General features: G+C 34.7%; 1 protein-coding gene across 2 annotated transcripts; it reads right to left on the reverse strand.

Moving 5' to 3' along the window:
• Window positions 1–3,203: 3,203 nt before the first annotated feature.
• Window positions 3,204–8,808, reverse strand: LOC111405203 (pyrophosphate-energized vacuolar membrane proton pump 1). Of its 2 annotated transcripts, none has more exons than XM_023033988.1 (8): window positions 8,229–8,808; window positions 6,089–6,663; window positions 5,629–6,008; window positions 5,134–5,220; window positions 4,681–5,011; window positions 4,021–4,431; window positions 3,827–3,886; window positions 3,204–3,752 (listed from the first exon to the last, which is right to left on the reverse strand). In XM_023033988.1, exons 1-8 carry the CDS (start codon window positions 8,482–8,484, stop codon window positions 3,549–3,551), a joined length of 2,304 nt encoding a protein of 767 aa, XP_022889756.1. In that variant the 5' UTR covers window positions 8,485–8,808; the 3' UTR covers window positions 3,204–3,548. The 2 variants fall into 2 exon arrangements, with proteins under 2 accessions (XP_022889756.1, XP_022889757.1); XM_023033989.1 differs by having other exon boundaries at window positions 6,089–6,568; window positions 8,229–8,381.
• Window positions 8,809–11,323: the final 2,515 nt, after the last annotated feature.

Genomic DNA, 11,323 nt, shown 5'->3' on the forward strand with positions numbered 1-11,323 from the left:
AAAAAGCAAGAGTTAACTGCCACAACTAATTTGTAGCTCCTAAATCTACAACTCCAAAATTTGTAGCTCCAATATTCTCTCCAACAGATACAAGAATGGCTTGTGGAAATCTTCCATGTCTTCGTTAAAGTCAATCTTATTTAGCACATGAAGAATTCAAGTTTCTATTGGGTTTATGAAGTGACACCTATCTTTACAATCTTTGTATCCCCACGCTAAGATAACAACGGAAACTTGATGTGGATTTTGATGACGAGGTGAGGGCTAATGCCCTAATGGCAATGGAGGTAGTGATGAAGAAGATGACGAGAATGATGATGATGACATTGACAATGACGACGATGATGACAACAACGAGGAGGAAGTCCAACGGCCACGGAAGAAGAAAAAGTGAGAAACATTCTTACTAACTTTAATTTTCGGTTAATCAGTTGAAGAAACTACATTTATATAGGATTTTACATGTAGCCAGGAGGATTTGTCTTCGTATTTATTATGAAAATGGAAACATTTCTTATTATTTGATGATTGTGTAACCTTGGGAATCTTCTTTTATTTAATTTTGCTTCAATATTTGTCCACCATATGATGTTGTGGATTGATATTTTAACATTCTCTATTTAGAAGATATCTCATCATCTTTAATTTTTACTCATTGTAACACCCCCAAAATTTCATAAATCTTAAAGTGTTACTAAAAACTCAATTCTCTTTGTTTTAATTGCGGAACGATGAAAATAAATTTCTTTAGAAAAATATAAAAATAACTGAAACGTTCACAAAATTTAAATCATGGAAATCTTTTCTAACAAAAAAAGGAAAGAAAGAACATAAACACGATACTAATTAAATCTCAACAAAGCCTGTGGGTTGATCTTTGAATAGGAAAAAGAGCGGATCTACAAGGTCCCAAATGAATTGGCTTATTAGAAAAAGACATTAAAACCGTGCATGAGACTTTCATATCACACGGCTCCAAGATAGAAATTTTTAATATTTATTTTTTCTTTTTCTTCGATCCCGCTTGGCAACCCGCATCATTATCTCACCACCGATCCAATCAACCTACGGTAACCTGTAAGATTATTGTGAGAGTGAATATTTAAAAATACCATATAAGATATGTGCAATTTCTATACACAATTTATATAACAAATAAATAAACACTTCATATCACTATTCTCTTATTATCGGTGACCGAGTGACAAGCCCATTTGAGGTCATCTTAAATATTCGAAGGAGTTCATATCTCTTTCTAAAGAATCTGAAGATTCCCTGACAATTCATACATATTTAATTGAATATAAACGTATACGGAAACAAATCACTTGTACAAAAATATCTTAGATCATTATTGAAAAGTTAAAACGAATAAAATCTTGTGTGTAAAAAAATAAAATAAAAAAATCTCCTATTTATTTTTCTATACTTTTTCCTCTTCTCTCTCTATACCATAGCTCACTTTATTTTCTGTGGTAAAATGATGAGAATTCTTATAACATTTATAGTTGAAAATTTCAATTGATTTTATATACAACTAGAATTGAAAACTGTGTAATACAATATATTTGGTTAAAAATTGGTTTCAAATAATAGAATTATGATTACTATTAAACTTTATCAAATTAATATTATAATTAAACCATATCGAAATCATAAAAAGCCATTATCAAAATCAAATTAAAATTTCAATCAACATTTATCATAATCAAACTCATAATTATCAAAACAACGTGGGTTAAAAATGAAGAAAATGGGTTTTAGATTATATCTAAAATTCCTTTAAATTTCATTCAAAATTATATTCTTTTAATCGGATTTAATCTGATATGATTTTATCCAAAACAACTTTTTCTTGAATCCAAGACTCCTAATTAATTACGAGATACGCAATGAGCCCACTATTGATATACATATAATCGCATTGGTCAAAATAAAATTGAATTTAATACTATTTTAATTTAGTCTCTCAAACTTCAATATTATCAAAGTATGCTTAGATCAAAATCCTTATCACTAAATAATTCTATATAATAAAATTTCGGGACGTTACACTCGTCACTTCGATCAGTTCCTTATTGAAGCTCAATTGAGTTTGTGTAAGGCATATTATCGTGGCAATTTCTTCTTGCTTAATCGAAGGGACTGAAGTTCTTGAGTTTCTGTAGCATCTATAATTTTTCGAATCTTTTCCTCCAGTTTAAAAGGCAACTTGTCTAGCCTGGACCCTTATGAACTCTGACATGATTTCATTGGCCTTCTGATTACATATTTGTAATCTCGCTAGAGAAGCCTTAACGTAGTGATGCATTATGTAGAACAACAAAATATTGAGAAGAACAGGGATAGAGGAGAGAAATTTAGGAGGGGGGTTGGGTTGGGGTGGGGGGGGGGGGAATAATTTGGAATCCAATCTTCAGTAGTCTGCATAATTCGAGTCCGAAGAAGTTTGGGGTGGAGGAGATTTGTCCTGACTCGAGTTTGCAACTCGTTAGACTCTAAAAAACAGGTACCCCAGATTGCTTCTGAGTAGAAAATGATCGAGTTTGATTGGGGAAATTGGGATAAAGATCTTAGAAAATTTTGCTTTCTTGGACAACCAAGGAAGAAGCTTCCACATAAAAAGACTTGTATGCCTTTGCTATTGTTCTATATCGCATAAGCCATAGAGTTGCCTGAGAGGTATTGTAATTGGGATTCCACTGTTCCATTGTTTGTTTGATTGGGGATGGAAATTGAATGTGATAATGTGATCGAAGTCACATGCTCTAGGGTGTTTAAATTTCGTCGAAGTTGTGAAGGACAAAATACATTGTCTGTGGTTTGGTGATGATGATGTCATGTAGGAAATGTACGATTTTCCATGGTGCTGCGTTAAGATCTTAGCAAGTTTCTAACTATTGACTTACACCAAAATTGCAGTAGACAAGTGGAAGAGTGTTGTGGGTTGGAAGATAGAACAGGAGATCTTGGCTTCCCTGCTGTTTAGAGGAAGATAGGGCGTAGACCGGACAGTGTTGAACCAACACTACCCAGTTTACTAATGGACCGTGCTGGGCACTGTCTGGCCAAGTTGTGCCAGACCTGTGAGTTTTATTGTCATTTGATTTTAATATGAAGAAATTGTGACAGGTTATTTCTTGGAGAAAACCTCAGCTAAAGAGGGGCGGGTAGTCAATCAATAAACAATGTGATGAAAAATGGACAGTAACGAACGATGATGAGATTGACATCCTTCTTCACCCCCACCAAAATTTAAACTCAGAAGTCCTTGAAACAAAAATTAATAGGGTTATAGGGAAAACAAACGATACTAATCGTCCTGAAAATTTGAACTTAGCTATCCTATGATAAGATCGCCAATTCACACCACACCACACCATTGCACTTATCATTACAATTATCATCATCATCATCAGCTCATCTAAAATAAAATTCCAGATACCAGCTAACTTAAAACATAGAAAAGAGTAGTGAGACGACAAATGTATGATATTCTGAAGTAGAATGACGTCCTTTCCCTTAATTTCCCTGGGCATTTTCGTACCTCAGATCTTAAAAAGAAGTCCACCGTGGGTGGCAAAGAAGGGAGCGAACACAAGCGACTCAACTGCCATGAGCTTTATAAGAATGTTGAGTGAAGGGCCCGAAGTGTCCTTGAGAGGATCCCCAATGGTGTCACCAATAACAGCTGCTTTGTGTGGGTCGGATCCCTTCGGCCCAAGAGTCCTTGCATGCTCAGAAGCACCAGCCTAATAAAAAAAAATATAAAAATATACTATACAACGAGAGAACAAACTTTCATCACTTAAAAGAAAGTTATTACCTCAATATACTTCTTGGCATTGTCCCACGCACCACCAGTGTTCGATGCAGATATTGCTACCTGTATTAAGACAACACGGAAAGTCGAGAAAAATCACGATAAAAAACTGAAAAATAAATTATTTTTAATGCATACAAACTAGGTGTTAAACATTCATGGGGAACGGAAATAGAGTACTGCCAGGAAACTCGTACTTGTACACCAGATACAAGAGAACCGGCAAGAACTCCAGACAAGGTCTCAACTCCAAAGAAGATTCCGACAATTAGAGGTGTAAGCATGACAAGGGCACCAGGAGGAATCATCTCCCTGAGGGATGCATCAGTTGAGATCTTCACACAGGTAGCATAATCGGGCTTGGTGTGACCCTCCATCAGACCAGGAATAGTGTTGAACTGCCTACGAACTTCCTCGACCATTTTCAAAGCTGCACTGCCCACACTCTTCATTGTCATGGCAGAGAACCAGTAGGGAAGCATAGCACCAACTATCAACCCGATGAACACTTTAGGAGTCAAGACGTCAACTGTAGTAATTTCTGCCCGACTCACAAAGGCACCGAATAGCGCTAACGACACAAGTGCAGCAGATCCAATGGCAAATCCCTGGGAACAAACAAGGATTATAGGTCGAGATATATAGCCGGCATGTACAAATAAAAATTAGGTTATGAACAGATACAATAACCATAGCTTTGGCAGAAGGTAGCAAGCTATCACATAAATGATGGTAACTGTTTCATGTTTCCAAGGATGATACAAGTGCACTTGTATCTTTTATCTAATTACAAAGATAAAAAGACAACTATCTGGACAAAAAATACGAGGACAAAAACAAAGAAAACATGCAGAAACCTTTCCAATAGCAGCAGTGGTATTCCCAGCAGCATCAAGGGCATCAGTTCTCTCACGAATCCTGTGGCTCATTCCAGCCATCTCAGCAATTCCTCCAGCGTTGTCACTGATGGGACCATAAGCATCAATGGCCAACCCAGTGGCAATTGTGCTAAGCATTCCGAGGGCAGCAACCGCTATCCCGTACATGGCAGCAAAAGTGAAACTAACAAAAATACTAATTGCAATGGCAAAAATAGGAATGATGACCGATTTGTATCCCAGTGCAAGGCCAAATATTACATTGGTTGCAGCACCAGTTCTGCAGGAATCAGCAACATCTTGCACGGGGCTGGAGGGCGGAAATGAATAGGATAGAAGAAATCAGATTCTAGCAAGAAAACTGATGCTATAAAAAGAATGTAGGGATCAAATGATATTGTTGCATTAAGACATAGAAATAGTTAGGCTCACCTGTAAGCATTGCTGGTATAGTACTCAGTCACGAAACCAATAATAAGTCCAGCCCAAAGCCCGACACACACACACAAGAACAGCTGCCTGTAAAGCCACAATGCGTAAAGGTACCCAAAAAATAAGAGTAATGAGGTATACATTAATGATGATGCTTTCACTGAATAAAATGAATGCATAAACAATGGAGGAACAAAGCTCAAGCAACACTTAGCCACATTATGTAAATAGGTACTGAAAAAATTATAGAGACACATAAAAAAAAGAAAAAAAAAACACTAATGATGCTTCATTGAATGAAGTGAATGCATAAGCAATATACGAAGAAAACTTAAGAAACATCAGGCTAGCATAATGTAAATATGAGACTAGTTAGGGATAAAACCCAAAAATCCCAGAAAACATATTTGAGCCTAAATTTGAACCATTGCAACCCCTATTTAATAAAGGCTGGTAAAAATGCCAATCACTCTTTGCCACCAAATCAAAGCTTACCAGTTCTTCACCACCTTTTGAACACCAAAATTGAAAATTGTAAAGGATGACGGCAGGCAAGTCCAGGTAACAATTGCTACTCCCACAGTCATAAGAACGGTGGAAATAATAAGCTGATTTTTCAATGCTGGTTCAATTTCCTTGACAGCCTTGATTTCAAAAAAGTCAGTAGCAAAAAGGGTGGTAATTAAGCAAACAAGGATTCCCATGGAACTAATAAGCAGTGGATAACACATTGAAGTGAAGTCATGAGTCAATCCAAAAGAAGAGATTGAAGCCACCACGAGAGCAGCACATGATGATTCTGCATATGAACCAAAAAGATCAGACCCCATTCCAGCAATATCCCCAACATTATCACCAACATTGTCAGCAATCACCTGCAGCAGACAAAAATGAAATCAATTACGATACATTCCCATGCCAAAGAATGTGACTTCAGGGAAGTATTATATCGTACGGCAGGATTCCTGGGATCATCTTCTGGAATGTTCCTTTCAACCTTCCCAACAAGATCAGCACCAACATCAGCAGCCTTGGTGTAAATACCTCCTCCCACTCTCCCAAAAAGAGCCATGGAAGATCCACCAAGACCATAGCCAGTTATTGCCTCGAAGAGGCCTTCCCAGTCGTCACCATAGTACAGCTTGAAGAGATTGATGGTAATGTATAGCACCAAGAGACCATTTGCAGCGAGGAGAAAACCCATGACTGCACCAGATCTGAATGCAGTAATGAAAGCTTTCCCGACACCTTTTCTGGCTTCCAATGTAGTTCTTGCATTTGCATATGTAGCAATTTTCATCCCAAGAAATCCAGAAAGCACTGAAGTGACAGCACCAAGCAAAAAGGATACGGTGCTGAAGATAGCAGTTGCAAGAGCAGGCTTGCACAATTTTTCCTTGTCGTAGGTGCAAGGCTGGTTCTTTGTGCTGAAACCCTTCACAGAGCCCAGGAACAAAAAGATGAGAATTGCAAAAGCAACCATGAAAATACCAACATATTGATACTCCGTAAATAAGAAAGATGTTGCACCTGTTACAACCAGAAATAGTAGACTCGGTAAAACATAGATATTTGTATAACCTAACCTTATAAGATAGACAATAGGAAACTGCACTTATTTATAATAATTTGCAGGATAATCACAAAACAACGTATTAATGAAACATCTTAATTATAAAAAAATCAATAATAGGTTTTCTTAAAATCATAATACTTCCTTCCACAATGAATTGATGTTTAAACTTCAGTCCAACCATTGATGCAGGGGCAGAGGTCAAGCTAGTGACCAAATCGGTTTAATATTGGCTAAGCTTAAATAAGAAAATATTAATTTTTTAAAGATGTTCGGATATGTAAAAAATTTATGTAATTCAAGTTATAGCATAAAAGTAACTCCTATTAACTTATTTCCAATTTTATTTATTTTTTGATCAAAAAATTACATATAACTATTGGTAAACTTATTAAGGTCACAAACATGCTCTCATAAATATTATTTATATTGATATACTATAGACCAATGTTTGTATTGACTAGTGGCACCTAGACAGCCGCATTTTTCGCTTTTTTTGGCACCTAGTCTGGCTTAGGTGCGCTTTTTCTAGGTTTTTTTGGTTAGTTATTAAATAATTTTTAATTTGATTTAAAATTTAAAAATATAATATTAAAATATAAAAAAACTTTTTTCCGTTGAGTCCAAAACTTGACCACCCTACTTCGTACTTTTTATTTCTTTTAGAAGACTGCCATAGGCTAAACACCATCCACACCGACAGCAATATAGTGAAAGAAAAGATTAACGAATGCCGCAAAAAGAAACACCATCCTTCACGTGCAATGCACACTTCAACTACTCTTTACTCTTTAATTGAGACAATTATTATATGATAACAGAGACGGAAAACATGTCAATAATAGATCACCACCCCATCTGTGAGGAGAATATAGAATATACTCTATATTGTTCCCAAAATATGGTACAATAAAAAAATAACGTTGCGCTTTAACAAAAAGTGAAAAATGGATCTACGCTCAGTGCCAGCTCATTTGTATCATTTTTACACCCCAACACTTTGTTACGTGCAAAAAAACCTAAACTCCCGTCTCCCTCTCCTAGCCACCGACAAAATCCCAAACAAGGGACGGCATCGGTGTGAGTCAGGAAGAGATTCGCTGAAAATATTTCATTTTTTGCTCAATTCATTACTTTATTTTTTAAATACAATTTAAATTTTAATGCATAAAAACTAAGGACTTTGATTCCTTTCTCGGTCCAAATAGGGCATTTTGTCGTTCGATAATTACATAAAAAAATAAGACACTCGATTTGGGAAGGAGTAAATTTAATAGCTAAAGCACAGGAAAAAAATGATTAAAAAATTCAATATTTTACCAGCTTAGTTCAGCTAAAAAAGCATTCACTGAGTTTCCTTTAACGAATTTAAACTTTGGAAAATATAATAGTTATAAGTAACTTCAAAAATAAAAATAAATAAATAAAACCAAACGTGTACTAATATTAATATACAAACTAAAATAATATCAGATCTGTATTAATTGTTGAGAGATCTGGACCAGTGAATATAAATGCTAACCCTCGGATATGGCGTTCTGAATGTCGGCGCACTTCGCGACGACGTTATGGTCGTTGATGCCTTCCTCTTCCTCTATCAAGTGATCGTTGTATCCATTCTTGCCATTTTTGCTTCCCAGAGACAACTCGGCGTGTTCCGGTGAGACCTTCACACGCGAAACAAGGAACCACTGCACGAGCGAAAACACTATACCAATAACTGCGCACACCGGGATCGCGATCTCCGTCCCCAGATCTGACAGCAGCGCCGCCCCCATTCTCGCCGGAACCCTCGCCGAAAATTTGTTAAATAGAAATAAAAAAGTAAAAGACAATGGAAGTGAGTCAAAAATTTGGAGAGAAACAGTCACGGCTATATGGAGGGTTTGAAAAGTGAGATTTGAGCGAACATTTATAATACTTGTAGGAGTGATTTCAGATTCCCGGAAATAGGTGGAGTTCTACAGTGTGATAGGACTACGGAAGATCAAATGCACCTGCAGTGTTTTGAAAAATACTTAAAAAAATTTGCTGTTTGTACATTCAGACTGGACAACTCGGATGATAACCCCTCCCGAGAGCAGGGATTCGCACTTGATAAAATAACCGCACAACCCCCTCTTGTGAGAGGGTTGCCATCTGGGCTGTCAAGCCCTGAATGTACAAACAACAAAATCGAACTTATTGTATATTACTATTTATATAATCATTTACAAAATGATAAGATATCAAGAAGAAAGTGGGGAAAAATATTTATTTGGTAGATGAGATTTTGACTTATTACATTACTTATTGATAAATGAATATGTAAGTTTTATATATAATCGTTATTTTTTACCATTGTTTTGTTTGATGGGAAAGGTGATCTTTATTGCCCAATCATAAATGTCATCAATTGATTGATTTAGTGCATATTTGATTGGATTAAAATCTGATTTAAATTAAAGTCAAACAATTATTTTTAATTACATTTTTCATGAGTTTCATAATTTTTCAATCACAAATTTCAAGAACTTCTATCATAATCTATAAAAAAATCTAATTTTAATTGAAGTCGATGTCAAAGTGAACAATTAATTTTAATAATATATTTTATAGAACCCACAACTTTTTAATCATACATTTCATCAATAACTAATAAAATTTTAATTTTAATCTCCATCAAATATGGATTTAATTTAAATTAAACATTATTTATTAAAATTTAAAAATAAATAAAAATAAGTTGTGAATAAGTTTGATAGTTTTATAAAATTACTGAACTTGATGTGAGACTAATATTTCCACAAAATGGCCACATATAATTACTTTTATGAAAACGTGTATGGAAATACATTACGATTCCAAATGCACCTTAAAGTGTGATTACTTTCATCTTGGAAGATTCTAAATTCAGGTTTCCCAATAAAGATTTTATTGGATTTTATAAAACTTCTAAGTTATTTAGGCCATATTTGGTAGGAATTTTTAGAATTAATTTTTTGACCATTATGAGAAAAGTGTAGGCATTTGTAAGATAAGAAATCAAAAATTACAACTGAAATAGTAAAATAACGATGAAAAAATTGATTTTTTGGGATGAAAAATTACTCTCAAACACCCACCTTAATATCTCCAACTTATAGTTTAATAATTTTGATAAAATCTTTTAAAATTTAGGTATCATTAACTCGCAAATTTATAATGATTTCTAAAGATTTAGATGAACTTCAAACTTAAAAGTACACATAAACTCTTTTAAAATTTCTCCATTTTTAGCTTATGTTTGACCCTATTTTTTCAAAAACTCTTTTTTAAAAAAAAAAACTCATTTTAATCACACATTTTCTTGTAAAATAATTTTACACATTAATAAAAAAAAATTATTTTTTAGCAACACATTCTCGAACAAAACACTATTTCAAAATGTATTTTGACACAAAAATAAAGCTCAAACAAGGATTTAATGAGATTTTTTATTTATTATGTGAAAACCTATTCAAGTTCATGAAATTTGTTGACATGTATTTTAAAATTAGTTGAAATTTGAATTGAGAACACTTGCAAAATATGTTGATTAGATTTTCAGCTAGAAGTTGGACATTTTTTTTTTTTTGGATAACCATGTGTTCACCTTACAGAGATTAATTTTGGGATCTACGATCCAATCCCTCTTCACACAGATCAAGTAAACCGCGGGTTGTGCTCCAAACTGGCCAGGGTCCAAGAGTCCTCCCAACTGAACTGCCAAAGTGCCGAGCAAGTTAAACTCGTGTATGCGTCTTACCTTCCAGACGAACTCCTGCCTTTCAGGAAATATCATGCCTCCCAAGAGAAAGTCTGCCTTCCAAGAGCCCCATATTTACATGGATTCGAGGGAGATATGGCAGTATAAAAAAATTAAAAGAGAGCGAGAATAATAAGAGAAAAACAAAGCATGATTTCCCGAATTATTGTTGCTTTTTAACTAAGTAGGAATCAATTCCATACTCCACTAATTTTATCTTTTTCTTTTCTTACTGCGATGCCATAATGATAAGTAAGGTTGTGAGAGGGGGACCCGGTTGAATTTTAGTGGTCGTTCATGCGATTGATTGATTATCCCTCTTTTTCTTTTTTGATTAATTTCTTCGTTCTTGTCAACTTTTCTATTCTTTTAGTTAAAAAAAGATCAGTAAAGCGTCTTGTCAAATACAAAGAAAAGCGAATTTTGTTAAGATTTTTTAGTTGATAATTTGATACCATGAGTTGAAGGTGCATTGTTTGCAATGGACTTGCTAACATCTTAGAGTAACTTTGTTTATATAATTTTGTTACTAGGGTTTTCTGGCAATGCATTTTGATCGGTTCCTGACGTCTGCCTTGTGTTGAATGGCGTGCAGACCTTTCTCATTAGGATAAAATCCTCAATTCTGTCTTATCTTAAAATTTCAGAATATTTCTTTAACATCCACGTATTATGCTCTAAATGGATAAAACTAAACAAGGATTAAGAGTGCAATTTGGATAGAGTTATCCTTAATATATGTTCTAAATGGATAAAACTAAGCGAGGATAATGAGTGTAATTTGGATAGAGTTATCCTTAATATGGTAAATGGCAAAATTAAACACGGTTAGGAGTTAAGAATGATAAACT

The sequence above is a fragment of the Olea europaea genome, chromosome 12, assembly GCF_002742605.1.
Source record: "Olea europaea var. sylvestris chromosome 12, O_europaea_v1, whole genome shotgun sequence".
Classification (NCBI taxonomy): domain Eukaryota; kingdom Viridiplantae; phylum Streptophyta; class Magnoliopsida; order Lamiales; family Oleaceae; genus Olea; species Olea europaea.

Excerpts from the sequence above, each read along its gene's own strand:
- LOC111405203 (XM_023033988.1), bottom strand. The coding sequence starts at position 8,484 with ATGGGGGCGGCGCTGCTGTCAGATCTGGGGACGGAGATCGCGATCCCG. Across the intron at positions 5,221-5,628 it reads CAAAAGGTGGTGAAGAACTG|GCAGCTGTTCTTGTGTGTGT; the intron begins GTAAGCTTTGAT and ends GTGGCTTTACAG. Across the intron at positions 3,887-4,020 it reads CTCTTGTATCTGGTGTACAA|GTAGCAATATCTGCATCGAA; the intron begins GTACGAGTTTCC and ends GTCTTAATACAG.